The 20,981-nt window shown below is 44.7% G+C and overlaps 3 protein-coding genes across 4 annotated transcripts in view; 2 read left to right on the top strand and 1 right to left on the bottom strand.

Annotated features, from left to right (window-relative positions):
• Positions 1 to 1,526, top strand: part of cdk8 (cyclin-dependent kinase 8) — a 10,405-nt gene extending 8,879 nt beyond the window's left edge. For both annotated transcript variants that reach the window (XR_004570346.1, XM_034229639.1), the window contains exon 13: positions 478 to 1,526. Coding sequence is in view for 1 of the 2 variants with exons in the window: in XM_034229639.1 (XP_034085530.1) it covers positions 478 to 603 (126 nt within the window). In the remaining variant the exon portion in view is untranslated. The remainder of the gene's footprint in view (positions 1 to 477) is intronic.
• Positions 1,527 to 2,539: 1,013 nt separating this feature from the next.
• Positions 2,540 to 14,665, top strand: wasf3b (WASP family member 3b). The gene is given in 10 exon segments (XM_034229644.1): positions 2,540 to 2,670; positions 7,086 to 7,242; positions 9,472 to 9,606; positions 10,149 to 10,302; positions 11,312 to 11,429; positions 11,647 to 11,828; positions 12,532 to 12,816; positions 13,060 to 13,101; positions 13,103 to 13,365; positions 13,864 to 14,665. Coding segments are annotated over 9 exon segments (1,470 nt in total). The 5' UTR covers positions 2,540 to 2,670; positions 7,086 to 7,109; the 3' UTR covers positions 14,022 to 14,665.
• Positions 14,666 to 14,806: 141 nt separating this feature from the next.
• On the bottom strand, positions 14,807 to 20,316 carry gpr12 (G protein-coupled receptor 12). The gene is made up of 2 exons (XM_034229645.1): positions 20,145 to 20,316; positions 14,807 to 19,260 (listed from the first exon to the last, which is right to left on the bottom strand). The coding sequence occupies exon 2, from the start codon at positions 19,246 to 19,248 to the stop codon at positions 18,223 to 18,225; it is 1,026 nt and encodes a 341-aa protein (XP_034085536.1). The 5' UTR covers positions 19,249 to 19,260; positions 20,145 to 20,316; the 3' UTR covers positions 14,807 to 18,222.
• Positions 20,317 to 20,981: the final 665 nt, after the last annotated feature.

Here is a 20,981-nt window from a genome sequence, read left to right as displayed (position 1 = left end):
TGTCCACTCATATGTTGATAAGATTATTAAAAACTTGAAAAATATTCCTCTAAGCTGCATTTAGAACAGATAAGAAATGTGCGATTAACTATTTTAATCGACTGACAGCCCTAGAAAATACATATTACTTTGCTTTTATTTAAGTCATATTATACTTTACGTATTATTTTTCGGGTATATCTATATTTCTCTTATATTATTTAGTTTTTCTTACAATGTATCATCTTTAACGGTGTTTATATATGCACCATATACACCAAGACAATTCCTCGTCTGTGTAAACCTACTTGGCAATAAACCTGTTTCTGATTCAAAATATACATTTGCATTTGACCACAGTTGTGAGGGGCTGGAAAAGGCATGAAAATGTTTGTCCTTGAATTTGACCTTGGAAAAAGTGCAGGAACCCTGTGCAAACTTAAGAGACCGAATCTAAGAGTGTTCTTTAATGTCTTCTTGTTTTCGTCCTCCCTGCAGCGCTCCAATCCACACGCTGCCTACCAGAACCCTGGACCAAGCACATCACTGCCCCAAAGCAGCATGGGATACTCCTCGACCACCCAGCAGCCGCCGCAGTACTCCCACCAGACCCACCGCTACTGAGACACCCCTCCCGCACACACACACACACACACACACACACACACACACACACACATATACAATCATACACATATATATGCATAGACAGCCCTCACCCTGCCCATCTGAAAGAATGTACTGAGGGATGTGGTGGGGATGTCCAAGGCAACAAACCCCCCCAACCTACAGAGGGCACTTTCTCTGCAGCAGGCTGTTAGGTCAGCACTTCTTCAAGATAACACACACATTTCCCCGGTGTTAGAACACGACTTTTAGAGCAACACCTGCAGGGTGAAACACAAGGAGGAAGAGCGGACACTTTGGTGGAGTCCTACCTGTTTCTGTTACCTGTCTTAATCAGACCAGCCGAGAGAAGATGGCTTGGTTTTTTTTGGGGGGGGGGGGGGGGGACACACGTTTCGTCTGCTGTGTCATCTCCTCCCCTCTTCTTCTTCACCTGTCTCCACACCCCCACCTTCCCCAGCCATTAACCTTCTTCCCGTTGAAGCTTGGATGAGACTGAGAGCTGCTATGTGACTGCCAGCGGTGACAGATTTCCTGTTCGACTGTCCTCCCGTCTGTCCTCCCGTCTGTCCTCCTGTCTATCTGTTTTATTTTGTGTGTGAGGGCTCGGCTGAGGACTGAACTGAGCTTCTGTGATGCATTCTGGGAGGATGTGGAGCCCCCACAGCTGTGACACGGATGGTTTTTGTTCAGAAGAAAAAAAGATATTTTAGTAATTAATTTAATCCGTTTTCATGGTTTTGTTTTTAACGGCGAGTGTGTCTGCGCGCTCAGCTGCTGTACGCTGTGGGCTAGACGTACTACATGATGACAAAACCAACCAATCGCATGGAGGATGGCAGACGGGACATGCATTACTGTATTGTATTGAAATATTTTACATGAATCAAGTATCCTGACAATAAAAGTGGAAACATTGATGTTTTGTTTGTACGTGGAAGAAGGAACTGAGTAATGCAAACTGTTTTCCTCTCGCACCGGCAATGACATCCTTGCAATCCTTTTTTTGCAATTCCTACTTCACAAAGCGAGAACTGCTTATTATTTCTCAATATTTCAGTTTATCTTAATAGTTTGCAAGAAATGTGAATGCATTTGCTGGATGGTTTTTGTGATCATGTATACACTACACAGGAAGGCTCTCCATTGTTCAGACACCACAATGTCCTTTTCTTTCATTGACCCTTTGATATGTTGCAATGTAAGTTATTTACAGCAGGCTTTAAGCTACAGGGCTGCACCACGTCATTACACAGTCACATACATGTGTGCTTTGGCATTTCAATTATATATGTTAAACTGGCAGCTGTTTAACAAATGCAGGCAGTAGCTTTCCCCCTTGTCCAGGAATATAAGTGCATTTTCAATAATGAAAACTCCCTTTCTAGTGGACTCACCCAGACTACTGTCTAGAGACTATTCTCTGCTCCCTTTCCCTGCTGAGATGTCTCCCATTCCCCTCTCGCTTTTTGTCTACAAACACACCTAGGAGGGTTCATATCTAGCAAGTCCTCTTTTTGAACCTTTTCCTGCAGGATGCTGGCCAGCTATTTCAGTCTGTTACACAATACTATCCCAGCTCAGTCTCAGCATCACTGTCTGGAGCATGTTTCTAAGCTCCTAAAAAAAACTCTCTAGCTCCCTCTTCTCTGCGTTATCTAAATAGGTCTGCAAAATCCCCACAGGCTCAAGAAGATTTTAATATTTTTGACAAGGAATGGGACCTATCTTGTAGCGTAAAAAAAAAAACCTAGTTAATCTCTTCAGCAACGCCCAACCGTAGCCCCGCCCCTTCCATTCGCAATACCGTTTCCGAGCTGGGGATTCTCCCTGTCACTCATTCGGTTTACGCGAGACCATTGGTTAATTCAAACGTCAATCACGTGTTAAATCCCCAGTCTGGCGATGTGATTGGTGCAAGTGGCGCGGTGGGCGTGTCGTCGTCCTCAAAGGATTGTTTCCCCGGAGTGGCCAGACGGCTGGGGGACACAGGATGGAAGAGCTAATAGGAGTATCTAACGGGACATGCGGACGGGCTGATTTCTTCTAATATTTCAAGTGCTGGTGAGGGTCTTATTGTACTTTTTACAACCACTAATGACAGCTTTTATGTTAATATTGAAATGTGTGTGGCAATGTCTGCTGAGTGTAGTCTAATTGGTCCATAATAACTCGACCACTGGACGAGCTAACCGAGTGGTCAGTTAATACGGACCCCCGGTGAACGATAATAAGCCGACTCCGGGTGACCAAAACCCACCTTAAATAGTCAATATTCTCCCCGCTGCTGGTTCACTTTAGTGTCTTTTTTGACTCCATAATAGATATTGGGTTGTGATGTATCTCTGCAGAAAACGGCGGGTTGAAATTATGATTAAAACTGGCAGAAATTCCCGAGGGCGGAGGAGCAGATGTGGGTCAGTCCATCAGTAACGGGAAGCGGCGGTGCGGAACACTGATTGATCGCGGTTGCCATTAGTTCGTGTGTGTGTGTGTGTGTGTGTGTGTGTGTGTGTGTGTGTGTGTGTGTGTGTGTGTGTGTGTGTGTGTGTGTGTGTGTGTGTGTGTGTGTGTGTGTGTGTGTGTGTGTGTGTGTGTGTGTGTGTGTGTGTGTGTGTGCCCGCGTGCGTGTGTGTGTGTGAATTAGTCATTTTAAAACATCAAAAAGACTAGTGTAATAATTCACAATGACATTCATGTGGTGATAATTAGAGAATATTCTGATTGTCATAATGAAATCCTACCTTATAGTCACAGCAAAAATATCATTAAAATCTTTCTGCAACTATTGAATATCAATTCATAGATTTTCCACATTTTAGATTAGTAGATTATGGATTTATCAAATGGCAAAATGTATATAAAAAACGTAAAACATAAAACTCAATGTGGGAAGTTATAGCATCAGCTTGAAATATATTAAATTGATGATGTCATGAGGAAAAACAGCAACTGTCAAGCATGTACTGTTGTAAATATCTGCTTATTGCATGTTTTAATACATGATATCCTCTTCTACAGAAATAATCAGCTATTTAGCCCATTGTATCTCCATTAGGATTATAACCGTTTTGGGGTCGTGTTTGCATTAGGCAGGTATTTGGGTAAATTAATCCTGCAGATTTACTCAACAGATAATAGGATTGGGAGATCTGTTTGATGGAATTGAATATTTTCAGATATCAACAGAAAATATGGCAAATGTACGTAAAAGCACATAGTTGGTGTTCAAAATGTCTGTGTTAGTAAATGATAGAAAGACAAGATTATATCATGTAACAATGAGCTAAAAGTCAACCTTTGAAATGTTATGTTGCTGCTAGCTGAAGGCTAAAGTTATTGCTAAACTGCCGAAAGGATTCAGTGGATAATATTACCCAGAGTGCCTCAGTGTTTCACTACCCCTGAGTAGTATTGGGACGAGGTGAGGTTCCTGGACAGGCGCAGAATCTTTTTTTGACGTCATATTTAGGGCAGTGTGACCTGACGTAATCCAGCCTGCATTATGCATCACATCAGAGCCTGCACACAAGAAGCTGTACCCGGCTCATGCATTCATAATGACTTGCCTTTCAGATTTTAATGGAGTTCTCACATCTGTAGTAAAGGCCTGGCAGAGAGGAAGACCCTGAACCTGCTGCATGTCACCCCTCTGAGGATTGACCTGCTGCTGATGTGACCTTTTAAAGGCTACCTGGTGTGTTTGTGTACATGTTTGCGTGCCTAACTTGAGTTGTATGAATTAACCATCCAAACACATGAGTGAGAATGTGTGTCGGCTAATACTCTCTGGTGTCTCTGGATTATGTTCGGGCTTTACTCTCCCCTCTCTTTCTCCCCCGTGTGACTGGAGGAGCGTTCATCGCAAGAGGACTGGGGGCCTTAAAGAAGGTCGAAGACGAGGAGGAGGAAGAGGAGGGGGGAGGATGCATGGGAGAGCTATTGCTGTTGCCGTGTGAACGAAGCTCTATTGTCCCGGGAACCTTTCACAGTGGCTTCCCCGAGGTCCCTGTTCATACCCCTCCCCCACCCCGTACACCCTTTCTCCCTCACAAACACAAACACACACTTTTTCCTGCAACACAGCTTTTTCTCACACACTGTCTCACTTTTATCCCACTCGGTGACCCTCTACTTTCCCCTCATTTCTCACAAGCAGACCAGTCCTCCTTCTTCTTCTTCCTGCCCCCCCCCCTTCAGTTGCTCATTATTTCGCCTCAGTGATGTGATGGTCATGCCAGCCAGCCAGACAGCAAAAGCAAAAACATGCAATCTTCTCATTTGCATCCCCTCCCTCTTATATGAAGTAGCACACTGTTTCTAAAGGCCTGTAAGCCAAGCCTCATTGATGCATTCAGGGTCCTTTATGGCTGTGCATGATGGTGTCATTTAACCCTTTGTTTTCTCTTATTAGCGAGGGGCCGTTGGGGTTTGTAGGGGGTCGCTAGCTTAGATAACGGAGCCAGATGAGGACGCGGCTGGTGGGAATTTGCGTTGGCGAACAGAAGTGTGTTTTCTCGTGCTGAGACTGCTACTTGCTTCGTCTGTCGTGTGTGTTAGTGTACTGATGATGTAACCAGTGTTGGAACAAGTACTCAGAGTCTTTACTTGAGTAAAAGCACTAATACCACACTGTACAAACACTTCATTTCAACTAAAAGTACTGCATTAAGTAACTGCAGGAAACATATAGAAGAAGCTGGAACTGACAAAACATTTATTTTCCAATGATTGTTCTGTTAACACCCACATCTTGTAGGATGGCTTAATCTATACCAAATTGTCATCATAATCATGTATTTTCCTAAGTATTGTGTGTCAAAATCAGAACATATAGAGTAACTAAATACTATATATTCGTAAAATAAATACTCTAAAGTATAAGTAGCTCACTCTTTGGACTCTTGTTAGCCACTAAGAAGGTATATATATGTGTTATTGTGTTATAAAACGTACTTCCCGTCTACTTTCTGTGATCATAAATGAATATCTGCAGGGTCCAACAAACATGGTTGTATTTCTAGTACCTGCCGTCTATTATTAGCTTCCTGTCACACTGCCAGAGCCCCCGTGTCGCTCCCACCTGCTTTTCTTGGAGTGACTTTTCATCTTTCTTTTGCACCAGGAAGAAAGTGTGGAACTGCAATCGGCATCAGTGCATCTAAAAACGTGTTGAGTGCGTTTCCATCTGCTGCTCGCTGCATTGTTCAGACAGGAAGCGGAGACAGGGAGGAAACAGGAGAGCCAGGTCGAGGCGCACAAACAGGAAGCAGGAAGAGGCTCAGATAAGATGGCTGCTCTGATGCACCTTGGGAATTATCCTGCTCTGGGGAATAGTTTGTAGTCTTACAGAGAGTGTCTGGTTTAAGAAGCAAAGTTCAGAGTGGGGGTAAACATGTTTTCACAGATAGGAAACTGCTCGGCGTTCCAGTTTTTGGGAGCGTGTCCATGATCTGTGTGTGTGTCAGGGTTCCAGCTGGGCGTCTGACAGGCCGGCCGCGGATAAGCTGGCATCTTCTTCTCCCTAATGCTTTAATCTCTGCTGGTCGCCACGAGTCATCTGGCTCTGGGACCCTGCTGGTCATCACTCTCAGTCCCCCTAACACCCGCTCACCCCATGTTTCTACGCACGTTATACACAGGAAGAAGCTATAAGCACTATAAGCTCACAATGCTTTCCTTTATGACAACAGCAGCAACGCAAAGAAATGAATATATAGAGAGGATACGGACATAAACAGGGAGTTCATATTTATTGCAGGGTTATTATTTTTGACTTCATACGGGCATTCACGCAGGGGCAACTAGAGTTCGGTGTTGCAGACAAATCAAGTGTTGTTACTCAGTATTCATTATGATTATTGTGTCGAATAGCTGCTGCTTATTTCTTTTTAAAACAGGCAAATCATTTGAGAGAATTTGACATGTTAACTGTATTTAGGACTTTAAAAGCCAGATAAGAGTTTGATCAAAACAAAAAGAGAATGTCTTCAATTGAAGATGATAAATTGATGACATTCTTGTCTATTTTTATTCATTTATTTAAATGTTTTGCAAATGAATTGTAGCCTCTTTACATGGGACATTTGAGTTTTGTTGGATCATACTAACCATTTCAATATATCATACTGTTTTTCATTATTCCTATTCTTTTCTGACATTTTAAAGAACAAACAATTCAGTAGTTAATTTAGAAAAACATCTGTAAATTAGTCCAGCCTTAATTTGATAATGAAAATCACCCACATCTAGCCTCTTATCACAACTCTGTGTTACATTGATATATGTCCCCCTCACTCTGGCAGATGTGTGCAGTGTGTGTCCACAGAGTGGGGGACGGCTGTCATGCTCATGAACATCAGATGCAGTCGGCCGGCATCTGGCACGCTGGTCTCCTCCATTCATCCTCTGTAAGCAGTGTGTAAAACTGTGTGTGTGTGTGTGTGTGTGTGTGTGTGTGTGTGTGTGTGTGTGTGCAGTGTGTGACGGTGTGAGGCCTCGCCATGCCGCTGGTGAAGAGGAACATCGTGCCCCGCCACCTCTGCAGAGGGGAGCTCCCCGTGGGCATCGACAGTGAGCTGGAGTGTGTGATGAACAACACACTCTCCTCCATCATCCGTCAGCTCAGCAGCCTCAGTAAGACCCCCCACACACACACACACACACACACACACACACACGCACACACACACACACACAAATAAACCTCTTTTCGTGTTAACATTAAAAACATTTACAGCATCCTCGCGGCTACGATCCCGCTAACTTGTGTGTAGCCTCTTTGTGGCCGGACGGGATCACATGGCTTCATCGCTAATCCCGAAGCTTTGATTGATTTGGGCGTTGTCATGGTTACGTGGCCCCAGGGTCACTGGGCCATCAGCAGACTTTTAAGTGCGCTGGCACCGGGAGCATCAAGGGAGGAAATGTAATCCTTTTAGATAGCTCTGCAAAACGTATCCAGACAGCTGGGTGTGTGTGTGTGTGTGTGTGTGTGTGTGTGTGTGTGTGTGTGTGTGTGTGTGTGTGTGTGTGTGTGTGTGTGTGTGTGTGTGTGTGTGTGTGTGTGTTGTGTGTGTGTGTGTGTGTACGACCGGATGGGTTTTATATTGATTGTTATGCTCACTGTAAATGCATCCGATAGAGTTATTACAGCACCAAGGGCATCCATCTCCTCACCCATCTTCCGTTTCCATGCCCTTGTTTCATAACCCATCAACAGTGTGTTATGTGTTGTTGTTTGACATGCACCCTCCCCCACTCACCCTCAGTTTCCCCTCTCTTATGCTAACTGTGTTATTCCGAATCTCAACAAGTCTTCATCTTGCTGTTGACCCTGTGTGTTTTGTCCTAGTTTTCCCATTCTCTGTCTCTTATTGTCCTTACGTTCCTGCATTGGGAGTGGGCTTTTCAACAGCAGCTGTGGGGGCTATATGTAAATGTGTGCATACACCGTGCATGTGTGTGTGCACATGTATGTGAGTAAGTGGACCATAAGGATCCTCACAGAGGTCAGAGTTGACCGGGCGCAGCATGCCGGATCTGTGGTTCTTCCTTCCTCCAAATATTTTCCCTGCAGCACATCCTGTCAGCAGGAGGGACACAAATAGCCCTTAGCGTGTGTTTGCCTTACCACTGTGTCGTGCAATTAATGGTATTAAATAAAATACCTTTTTCTGGGCTTTTTTCAAATCCCAGTCTCAATTGCAGTATTGCCCCAGCTTAGCAATCTTTTATTAAAAATCCTTTCACACTAATGAGTCCCTGGGCTAACGCCACCAGTGCTTAAAGTTTATAGTGCCATAAATCCTGGGCTAACAGTCTTACAACTTTTATTATGGTTTACTTCCGCCCTTGACCATCACTTAGCTCCATTTCGAAGCAGGGTCATCCCTACGTTTCAGGGTTATTACCCAGAACACATGCATAAAAACACAACTGTGAACTTTGGTTTGAACCGAAGCCACATTATATTACATGTCATTCCTTTTATCCAAAGCAACTTACATACATTCAGTACTGTGGACAATCCCCACAGGAGCAACTTGAGATGAAGTGTCTTGCCCAGGGACACAACGACATGCTGACTGCAGTGGGACTCGTACTTGCAACCCCCTAATTCGGAGTCCAGCACACTACCCACTGAGCCACATCCAATCAAATGTAAAACAGTGCTGACTGAAGATGTATACCTGGAGCCATGGGTTAACAGATATGGATGTGGTTGAGCTTCACGTGTTCTTAGATGTACCGATATTCTGGTTTGAGTCACTGAACACCAACACTAGAGAAAGGGGAATTCGAGCCTTGTGCTTGAAACAATACTTCCATAAATCCTGGGCCAACAACCTTTAATACGGTTTACTTCCGACCTTACTTTTCAGAGCAGGGTCGTCCTTACTTTTCAGTGTTATTACCCAAAACACATTAAGTATGAATATGTGTAAGAACTAAAGCAACATCCAATCAATTCGAAAAGCAATGTTATCCTTCCTGGAGATGTTAACCTAGATCCTAGGCTTTATAGAAAAGTGGGAATATGAGCCTTGCAGATGATGTAGGCTGACATTGTTTTATATTTCCCATGCTAACATCTCTACAGACGGCTCGGGGCTTTTATCTCGCCCCCTGATGTTATGTAGCAGTATTTCTGTGGGCAGTGCAGATTAATTTATTGATGAGCGATGTTGCTAAATGGAGCCCGCTGAGATGCCGTTTCCTGTCAGACTGCAGCCTGGCGTTGTGTCACGTTACCGTCGTATCGATCAGATTCAGTGTCCGAGGGGAAGTGCTGGGCTTTCAGATACAAGTCTGCTTCTTTCTCCTCAAATGTCCCGTCTTTACAGTTTTTATCTTCATTTCCAGGTAAACATGCAGAGGATATATTTGGCGAGCTTTTCAGCGAGGCTAACCTTTTCTACCTGCGAGCCAACTCTCTGCAGGACCGCGTCGACCGGCTGGCCGTCAAGGTCACGCAGCTGGACTCCACCGTGGAGGAAGGTGAGAGAGCGAGACACAGGAAGTGATTACTCATCGTCCAACTTCAAACATTGTTCTCAGTATGACTACTAGTGCTTTTATAGAATATCAAACTACAAAACAGTGACTGGGTGACCTTGATGAGGAAGCAGCCAATAGCTATTGTTTATTTCTACTTAAAACAGAAAAATTGATATTCAAACTGTATAAGACTTTAAGAGCAAGAAAAAGGTCCATTCAAACTATAGGTGAAGATTATTTTATGACTTTTTTATATTTTCATTTAATATATAACTTTTTAAGGAAAAAGATATCTGGTTCTGGCTTTTGAAAATGTGCTGCTTTTAAAGAGAACATTTCATATTTCTAAGCCTTTCTGTGAAATTCTTCCTATTTTCTGGAATTTTATAGCAAAAACTATTGAAGTTTTTAGAAAATTATCGACAAATTGAGTGATAATTTAGTTGCAGCCTTAATTTAAGCCCAGGAAGTCATCATTCATGATCCAAGTGTTGTCTCTCATGTTTTCTACCGGTCATTTCAACTGTTTTTTATGTCCTCAGTTTCCCTACAAGACATCAACATGAGGAAAGCCTTCAAGAGCTCCACCACTCAGGACCAGCAGGTGGTGTCCAAGAGCAGCGTGCCCAATCCGGTCCAAGAGATTTACAATATGAGCGACAAGCCCCCGCCCCTCAGCATCCTCTCCGTTTACAGGTTTGTGATGATGCACACACACACTCACCGTGACAATTGAACTACATTGTGTGTGAAATTAGATCTATGATAAAAGCTAGCCAATTAAGTAAAGTAAGTAAGTAAGTAAAACTTTATTTATATAGCACCCTTCTCAACACGGATGTACAAAGTGCTTTACAGTACAGTACACAATTCACATTACAACTATAAAATGTAGAATAAAAGGCATAAAACAACAGCAGGTAATACATAGGATAAAACATACGATAAAACACCAGTAAAAGACAGCTACTAACTCACCTCCTCCTCCGACGACGACGACCCAAAGGCCTGTCGGAAGAGGTGGGTCTTTAACTGCCCCTTAAAAATCTCTATTGAGGCAGAGGTTTTTATTTTCTGGGGGAGTTTGTTCCATAGCCTTGGGGCCACCGCCTCAAAGGCACCCTTGGTTTTCAGCCTGGTTCTGGGCACCCTTAGGATTAACTAGAAATCAGTCCAGAGGAAGTTGATGAAGTCTTGGAATGGCTCAGTTTTTGAGTTATGTTACAATCTATTTAAATATTGGCAATATAAACAAATGAACACGTGTAAATCGTCACATATAGCTTATTTAAAACCATGCGTTCTACTTAGCCAGTGTTACTTAAAGTCATGCTGTGTTCTTGATTGGATTGTGTCTCCTTGTGTCTGACCCACATTCCCGGTGAAGCAGCAGGTTTGGCGCTATTTCCTGCTGCTGCTTTTATCCAGTACTTTGGGTGCTTCACATATTTAGCCTGGCGTGCTCCAGTGGGAGTCCAACTCCTAACCCTCACTACATACAACATGTATCCATTTCTTTCTCCATTTGTCTTGTCTCTCTGCCTTTCATCCTGTCATTTCCAGTTTTGCAGGGTCATCCGCCTGCTCTACTTTTACAATATTCATACCTCAACATGTCAAATCGTGTCATTCTGTCTTTCATCCCTACATGTTTCTACAAAGACATAAGGGCAGCTGTATGAATTCTTGCTGTGTGTTTCTGTAGGGATGACCAAAAGGAAGCACTCAAGTTCTACACCGATCCATCCTACTTCTTCAACCTGTGGAAGGAGAAGATGCTGCAGGACACCGAGGATAAGAGGAAAGAGAAGAGGAAGCAGAAGGTACAAATCTGTCCTAGAGGAACTAACAGATCATACTATAATTAAATATACCATCTCACTGATATTAGTTGCCTGGTTGTCTCCAACTGGGGCTATTCTGTCCAATGCCATGTCCATTTTCCTGCCAAATTAGTGTCCAAATATCAAGTTGGTTATTCTTAGTGGAAGTAACAACAAAATGAAAACGACTCATTGCTCTCTTCCTCCCTTGCCTTAGGGGCAGAAGCAGGACGTTGATGGGACGTTACAGCGGGAGGTGAAGAAGGTCCGGAAGGCGAGGAACCGTCGGCAGGAGTGGAACATGATGGCTCTGGACAAAGAGCTGAGGCCGGACCACCGACACACCATTCACCGAGACCGAGGGGCCTCCTCTGAGGGCTCCATGTCTCCGGAGAACAGGTAATCAAAGATCTGCTCAAAGATTATAGGTCAGCCTTTTGCAGAGACTCTGGGAATCAGCCTAACATAACAATATCTTGAAGCTGGCCAAGAACATCATCTCTGACCCCAACCATGTCCTGAACAGGGAATATGAATAGAAGAGTTTATTGTCATTATACAGGTTCAATGAGATGAGTAGAGCTACCCAAAAACAAACAAGAGACGTACAACATTCAGGAGAAGACAACATACAAACAACAAGCATTCATACGTCAATATGCAGATAAAATGAATTGTTACCGTCAAATCGGAAATACAGGGTCAATACAGAGAACTAAGGTTAAAAGGGTTCATAGGTTCAAAAGTCCCAGGCTTCTCCAACAATGCAACAGAAATATATATAAGACGGATTTAAAAAGAAATAAAGGTATTGCAAGCTCAGGAGTTTCGCAGTCTTTTGGTCTACGGGATCAAATTGTCCCCGAGTAATAATAATAATAATACATTTGATTTAAGGCGCCTTTCATGACACCCAAGGACACCGTACAATTTGTTAAATATTCTAAGAGGCAACAGAACATGATAAAAACACAAACATACATCATTGAGAAGACAATTAAAGTGGACACAAATGATAGTCTGGTGGTCTTTGTCCTGGTGCTGCGGGTTATTTGCATGTATTTGAATGTCTTCTCTTTTCCCTCCCTCCTCTCTCCATCAGGGGTCTCGGTGCAGATCAGCTCCACTACCCCAACATGATGAACCACGCGGGCCACGCCCACACCTACTCCGGCCCCCCGCCCAGCGTCCTGGCTGCTCAGATGGCGGCGGGCCACCCCCCGCGAGGAGGAGGGGAACATGACATGAGAGGCAGGGCCATGATGGCAGCTTATCAGGGGGGGACACTGGGTCGTACCCATCACCACCACCACCAGAACCCTCTGCCTCCTCCCCCCTCTGAGGCCATGAACGGAGGCTCCATGTCCCTCCCACCGATGGACTACAGGTACACACCAGAGCCAATGGGATCTAAGAGGCTGTTATTGTTATTAGAATTAGGGCATTTTTATTACTAGTATTTTTATTTTTTTATTTCTGTTTATTTTCTGTATTTCTGTTGTTTATTTTATGAATGAACTCTGAGCAAGTGCTGCCACCTAGTGGGTCCTTCTGTACTTGATAGCAAACCAAACTACAGACATCTTTAAAAACTCTCCACTAACTCTCTTTTATTCCCTCTCTCTTGCAGTATGGAGGGCTATGCCAACACCGGCCCCCCTCCCCCACCCCCCCGCCCCACTCATCCCCTCCTCCCTCACAGCCTTCGCCTCCCCTCCTGGAGGTCCCATGCCCATGATGGGTGCCGGTGGCTTCTCTCCTCCTCCCCCTCCTCTAGGTGGATTCCAGGTGGTCCCTCCCCCCCCTGGTCCTCCTCCTCTCCCCCAGTCAGCTGGTTCCTCCCACTTCTCCACCCACAAGATGTCCTCCTCTGCTCCTGCTGAGAGCGAAGCGGTCACCGACGCCCGCAGCGACCTGCTCGCCGCTATACGTATGGGTAAGAGAAGTGAGTGTGAGCGAGTGTTTGGGTTTGTGGGAAGATGTCATTTGGTTATTTACAACCGCAGGGATGTAGTAGCATCACTTCAGTGTTCGTGTTATTATACACATGTTTATCGACAGGTTTTACCCTCAATTTAAACCCCTGTAAGCCACAACGTTTGAGGTAAATACTAAGTTAAAATAATGCATAAAAAGATGTCTCATGTCAAGGCCTTTTTATTTGATCAACATTGTTATCGCGCATGTTATTGAAAAACGTCTTGTATTTATACTCTAGTACAAAACTGACCTAGAGATTATCAATTATGTTACAACAAATGCAGTTACACAACTTGATATTTAAACAAAGTAGCATTGTTGATACTCAACTTCGCCAATAATCCTGTGATGAAGTTAAAAACACCTTAATTGAGCCACTTTTGATCCTCCTCTGATGTCCACATTGTATTGAAAGCGTGCCCAGTTTAAAACACATCCCATAATCTCCCCGCAGGCATCCAGCTGAAGAAGGTGCAGGAGCAGCAGGAGCAGCAGGCCAAGAGGGAGCCGGTCGGGAACGACGTGGCCACCATCCTGTCGCGCCGCATCGCTGTGGAGTACTCCGACTCCGAGGACGACTCCGAGTTGGAGGAGAACGATTGGTCGGATTAACATACACACAAACACCAATGGGATAACCACTAATAACACACACACACACACTCACTTGAAAGAATGCCCACTGTACCACACTCACGGGTTATCACACACTGAACACACACACAATCACATGCTGTAGGTTGATATAAGCTGAATGGTCCAAAACTGGGAAATGTAGGGGTGTGTGCTCCATTGTAAAGACACTAATAACATACCGTAACTCTTTGAAACATTAACATGTCGTCTGTATTTCAAAGCTTTGTGAATACACCCCAGTGGATGTTTCTCTACCTGTTATAACACTATATAGACACCCTGTGAAGGTGCTTATTATTACATGTATAGTCAGAGCTTGAGGGTGTTAGAAGATTAGCAGCTTTTCCTCTCGAGATAACCAATGTACTTACTGTCTTTTTAAAAATGTTTTTACTGAAACACTTACTGAATCCCCTGGCAAGTTATTAACATTAACTGGAAGTAAAGAGGAAGGGGATATGTAATTAGTCTTATTGAATATAATCATGATTGAGCAATCGATCACTGCTGTGTGGGGGGGAGGGGGGAGGGAGGGAGGATCTGGGGGGGTGTGCATATGCTAGTGCGAGCTCTGTAACCTTTGACCCGGAGAAAAATAAAAAAAGATGACTGACGGATCATGATGGCTCGGCTGCCATGTTTATTTTTCTGTTTCTCGCAATGCAGTACCTGGCTTTAAGACATCAGTTTCCATGGTAACGGTACAGCTAAGACGCGTGTTGCCAGGGAAACGGGCGAGGATGAACAAATGACACGGGGAGTTTTTATGCACGGCACTTGTTTGGGTTTTTTAATACAAAAAGTGAACTCTAACCAAAAGCAATAATAAAAAGTACAACTATAACACTTTTGAAAATACACACCACGTTCACACACGTTTTTTTCGTCTCACTTTTTGTTAACATCTCAGTTTTTAAGTTAGTGCATGTTGATTATCGTGTTTCATTTTGCAGAATTTGTTGTGCCATTTTCATCCAAAAAATAAAGTGCATTTCACATTGATAACTACGCATACATCTAGACAAGATGCTGTTACCTCAACCCCCCCCCCCCCAAACACACACATTCACAGGCCCTTTAGTGTATTTAGCTCTAGATTGGTAACCATTTCATTTAACAAATCATTAGCTGCACATTTCTCAAAAACCACAGTGTATTATTACACTGTGAAGCAATTAGATTAACAGGTGTGTGTATACAGAAGTATTACATCCAACATCTGCTCTTCTTGGATACAAAGCCCTTGTTCACACCTGCTCAATCATCATGAACAATACTGTCTGCTGCACAAGAAGGAAAAACATTCACCAATCAGAGAATATCTTCCTCAAACATCCTCGTCTGTGTAGCCAATTAAAAACCTTTAATCCAGCCTTTAAAAACTGGTGCATATTGAAGCCGAACAGAAGAGTTTCTACATCAACAGCGGAGAAAAAAAACGGTGGGTAGCACCATGCACGGTGGTATAAAGCCCCGCCTCCTCCTCAGCATGCCGTATTTACAGAAACAAGAGTGAAGAGGAGGGGGGGAATCAAATAAAGGATTCATTACTACATTCAGAAAAGAGGCTTTACAGCGCCGTTACATCGTACAGAATCTGAAAGAATCCAAGCCAGACTAAAGTGGAAAAAAATATAACTTTTCAATGAATATAACAAAATATAGAATTTTCTCCAAAAGGTAAAAGAATTGTGATGGTTTGTGACACCTGACCTGGTGGTGCTCATCGAAAATAAAGCAACCGTATTCAGTCTGACACAAGTCCACGTTCCAATGCTCAGATATTCCATTCCTCTCCTACTTGAGGCCAAAAGATGAGAATTTTGAGCTCTTCAAATGCCTCTTCGCAAGGAATGAAAGAAGAAGCATTATCTTTGTATCTGGAAGCGACCATTTTAGCTCATAGAATCATTCGAGTCACTTCTTAGAGGACTCGAAATCAGATTGATTAAAAGTAGAGTGATTTAGAGACAGGAAACTTAGTAGGACTAGGACATTCAGAGTCCCTTTCACCTTGGCTTGAAGTGCCGGAGCGTCCTAGTCCTATCCCCCTTCCAAAAAAGCTCTGCAAACACGTAACGAGGCCACTTCTCTCAGGATTGACAGGAAGACTTGGCAGCATTTTCCTCAAAGGTCAAAGGGTCAACAGGAAGTCATATACCTCCGTAACCCCCCCGCAGAAGGAGACAGAATATGGTCTGCTGAGCTGCTGGAACAGACACACATGCACACACACCCATGCAACTCATACAGTATGCACGACACACCATCACACACCGACACTTGAGGTTACAGGACACTTCGTATGCTCACAGAAAAGCAGAGGCAACAAAACGATATCTCATCCCGGCGCGATTAAAAAAGCCAGATTTTGTCTCGAGGCAAAATCATGTCAGAGGATTGAGGCAGTGACAAATGAGTCGTTTGATCTCGCCCCGGAGTGATTATACCACCACCTTTTTGAAGATGTATCACTGAAGCATCATTCGGAGCCCATTCACTACACAGCCCTACCCGAGCAGCCATTATGGTGCTTCTTCACATTGAAGAAGAAGTCATGGAGTGACGTGATGTTATTGCTGTCTGAGTATTGCTTCACATCTACAAAAAATAATAACTACCTTTCAATGGCTAGTTATTGCTGACAAGATATGAAGAGATGAAGGTGTTAGCATGTCTGTCGGGTTTGCAAACTCATTTTCAAGACCCAAAAAAGAATGACTCAGAGCAGCTGGTAGGTGTAGCAGGACTCTAATGATGACTCTGAAGCCTGTTCCCGCACCATACAGCGAAAATATCTCCAGAAATCCACATTTTCAAAACTCTCATGACCATCTAGTGATGATTGTAGCTCATTCAATGGTATACATGTGAGGTACATTGTGTACATAAGGACAATTAGGAGTTATTAGTGTCATGATGACGTCTGGGCCCGGTACACTGACACATGGCTGGCATGTGACCTCAGGAGGAATAAAAGGGCATGTTTGCTTGTTACATGCTAATTACACAGCATGCACATCAGATATGTGGTTTGTGTTGAGCTCTTAAGGAGCTAAAAATATCAAATAAAAGAAACATTTCCACACCAAAATCCTCATTTTGCTAATTTGGCTCCAGGTTTGTAGTCATGTGATCATGTTAATTTAATATCTATAGGGATAACACATTTGACATGTGTGTTATCCTATTCAAAATTACCTTTAAATTCACATTTTTGTCAACCTTTCTCAATTGTATAATAAAAAAAGTGTATAACATTCTCCAGACAATCAAAAAGTCTTAAGCATCTCCATTTAAAAGGTGAAAAAGGGGATTGAAGGTGGTTACATAATCCAATAGGCTTATACTCGGTTAGCTGCCTCCGTTAATTAGTACAAAAGAATGGAGGAAGGGTTAATGGTCAGATCTCCTGTGGCTTTGTCTGATGGACTAAAACACATTCATGCACAATCCGGAGAGAACAGAAGACTGTGGCGAAGAGAGGAGGGGAAACGGCTTTGTTTCTTCCTCGGCGTCTGTGGAGGACGCGGGGCGCGGAAGGATCACAGAGTGCCGGATTTATTTTTAGCTCTCCGCGGCTCTTTAGCTTTCGACGCACGTCCAGAGTGCAGCAGCAGAGAGACGGGATCCAGACGGCCTATATGTGGAAATGCCTGCGTGAGAATACTCTCTTCTCTTACTTCTCTTCCCTGCGCACTTAATAAATCCACCGTGCGTTTTTACGCACAGTGGAGCAGACTAACAATCCCTCCTCTATTTAAGAAAAACAAGCAACCAAAGCTCCAGTGCTGGTCGCTATATGCACTTTTTATATAAGGCTGCTGCCTGTAAAACATGTGATGATCTCAGCACTCTATGCAGAACAGAGGAAGGGTGTGGTTGGAAAGGGGGGGGGGGGGGGGGGGGAGCTGCCCGCTCAGTGGCCGCCTGTACTGGGGAAGACAGTGAGACACCTTGCCCTATATGGGGAGTGCAACAAAGAATAATCCATCCAGGTGGGCTGTGGATAACTAACTAAACTGCCAGGAACATCTCCACCCAGAGCTGAAGTCAGGCCCTCTGCTGCCTCCCCCCGGCCTCCCCCCCCACTGCTGCTCCCTTTGACACCAGACACATCCAGCGAGGAGCAGAGCTGACTCAGGGCGCCGCTCTCTTCCCACCAGGGTCTGTGGGGTCAGACGGCACTGGGGGTCCGAGCACGCTGGGCCACGCTGGCAGGCACACAGCCACAGCACACCAGCCACAGCGCCTTCTGGATCTCCTGGTTCCTGAAGGCGTAGATGACCGGGTTGATGACGGAGTTGTAGGTGGCAGGCACCAGCGTGGCGTAGGTGTACAATGGGGGGTAGGTGTAGTCGGCAATAAGAGAGTAGACAGTGAAAGGCATCCAGCAGGCGGCGAAGGTACCCAGGATGATGGCCAGCGTGGAGACGCCCTTCCTCGTTGTGACGTAGTGAGGCGAGGCGGCCAGGAAGTGGTGCTGCAGGGCGATCTGGTGAGCGTGCCGCATCACTATCTTGCAAATCTGGACGTAGAGCTGCAGCATGAGGCCGAAGAGCAGCAGGAAGGAGACAGACAGCACGGCGATGTTGTTCTTGGTGAGGGGCCGCACCACGCTGCATGTGGCCTCCTCCTCCAGGCAGTTGACCCCTGTGACCGGCAGCAGGCCCAGACACAGGGAGAGCCCCCACAGCAGCACCAGCATGGTGTAGGTGAAGGCCGCGGTGCGCTCAGAGTTGTAGGTGAGGGCGTAGTACAGCGACAGGTAGCGGTCGATAGTGATGGCCAGCAGGCTGAAGACAGAGGCGGAGAAGGAGGCCACCACCAGGCCCACCGTCAGCAACTGGGCCGATTCAGATTGGAGCAAGTAGGCACAGGTGAAGTGGAGCACCAGGCCCAGGCCGGCCAGCAGGTCCGCCAGCGCCAGGCTGCCGATCAGCAGGAACATGGGGGCTCTGAGCGCCGGGTTCTGCCAGATCACCATCACCACCAGAGCATTCTCACAGGCGATCAGCGTCCCCGAGGTGCACAGCACGATGTCCCAGGGGTTCACCAGCAGGGGCAGCTGGCTGGGAGCGAGGGAATCTGCTGGAAACGTCCCCAGACTGGTGCTGTTGTCCATCAGTGCTCCGCCTCCACTAGCCCAGGCTGTGGGGTCAGGGGTCAGCCAGCTTGGGGTGATTGCTGGCTCTTCACTCATTGTGCCCCCCGTCTGAAATCCACACGAACAAACACACTATGATATCTGAGTGGAAAGCACAAGCCCAACAGGGACAAGGAGCACCATAACTAAGTAATAGTGTCTATTCTTGGGTCATCTTTTTAGCTCTACTAATTCTGAAGGCATAACAGAGGGCACAAAACCCCCCCCCCCAACCTGTGTACGCCACTGGGTCTGTGTTGATTTTATGACACCACAGTTACTGATTTTTCATACTTAACCTTCAAAGGTTATATATGTGGTGCAAGTCTATGCATGCCATTATGCAGAAGATATAACAAACCTTCATCCATACCAAAACTAGTGTCTCTATTTAAACAATAAAACCCAACAGAAATAGAAATGTACATTTATATTATTCATAAGGTAAAGTTAAAAAAACTAATGTTACCATGTGTTGCACTGTACCAGATTATATGTTAAACTCATTTTTATCTGTAGTCCATTGTCAATTTAAAGTGCAGACAGGTCGAGTATTTTCCTCTGGGAATTAAACACACCGCCTGTTTATTCTAACAGAGGCCTAGAGGCGACACCACAGGTGAATGGCATAATTGAACAGCATAATTGAAAACCACAGCAGGCTTTGCAGCAGATTTCAGGCCACATTTCCATAAAATACATCCATAAACCTCAACCGGAACCGGTACGAATTCACGCCGCTGTGAGACGCATATTATGCCGCTTTCCATAACAGAAGACACGTCCGCACCCGTCTTGAAATAAAACCACCACAGCCATACATGCATCTCAAACTGGTGGCCATATGGTGCTGCTTTACCCTCTGTGCACCTTGCATGATAGGAACACGTCAGCAGGAGGAAAAAACATGCATGTCGAGGATGCGCAATAATTCAATTTCTGCAGAAACCCACCTTGACTGTGAGACTTCCCGTCTAGATGGAAGAACGACAGCCCTGTGAGTCCATGTTATTGCGCGGGATGGTGGGACGGAGCCCGGGGAGGGGGATGCTGCTCCTCGGTGCCTCAGAGTGGGTAGGATGGAAGAAGAGGAAGAAGAAGGAGAAGAGCTCCGAGCATCGCCGTGTACTGCGGCTGTGCAGCGGCGGAAGGAAGGGATGAAGGAGGGGGTCGGTGATGGAGGAGGAGGAGTCCCACACCGGCGAGTCCCCGAGACACCGGCTGAACCCCGGCGAAGAGCTCAAGGACAGGTGTCCATGGCTCTATATTCCACAGGATATATTTTTGTTTTATAAAAAAATTATTGTGCACAATTTTGTATGTATAAAGCTCACTATGCTTATATATACATGTATTAATATATATATTTTTAATATAGGGCTTTTCAAGAAATTCAAAGACACTTGACAGATAAAAAATCATAAAAACATGATTTAGCACTTAAAATATATGTTTGGTCCCTTTAGTAGATTGGTATATTAGAGAGTAGGCCTACTCTAATTTATTCGGTATATTTTAGTGTGTAGAATGGATACTCTTCTGAATATACGTCTTTACTACTGATATCTTATCTTATGTGTATCACTTGTTGTGCTTTCTCTTAATGTAGCAACACGTGTCTCAGCCAGTAAATCTAACACCAGCTCACCTGATTAATCTGCACAATGCTCTGTTTTGATTTTATTCTTTCTGACTCATATTTCAGAGGCTGCAGCTCCTGCTATTCCTGTCCTCTCTGTGCTATTAACAGCCTCCCTGATGTGTCTCCCCCTCCTCCCCCCGTCCTCCAT

The sequence above is a fragment of the Gymnodraco acuticeps genome, unplaced genomic scaffold (assembly GCF_902827175.1).
Source record: "Gymnodraco acuticeps unplaced genomic scaffold, fGymAcu1.1, whole genome shotgun sequence".
NCBI classification, from domain to species: Eukaryota; Metazoa; Chordata; class Actinopteri; order Perciformes; family Bathydraconidae; genus Gymnodraco; species Gymnodraco acuticeps.
This window is presented reverse-complemented; position numbering and strand designations above follow the sequence as displayed.

Coding starts and splice junctions, on each gene's coding strand:
- gpr12 (XM_034229645.1), bottom strand. CDS start 19,248: ATGAGTGAAGAGCCAGCAATCACCCCAAGCTGGCTGACCCCTGACCCC.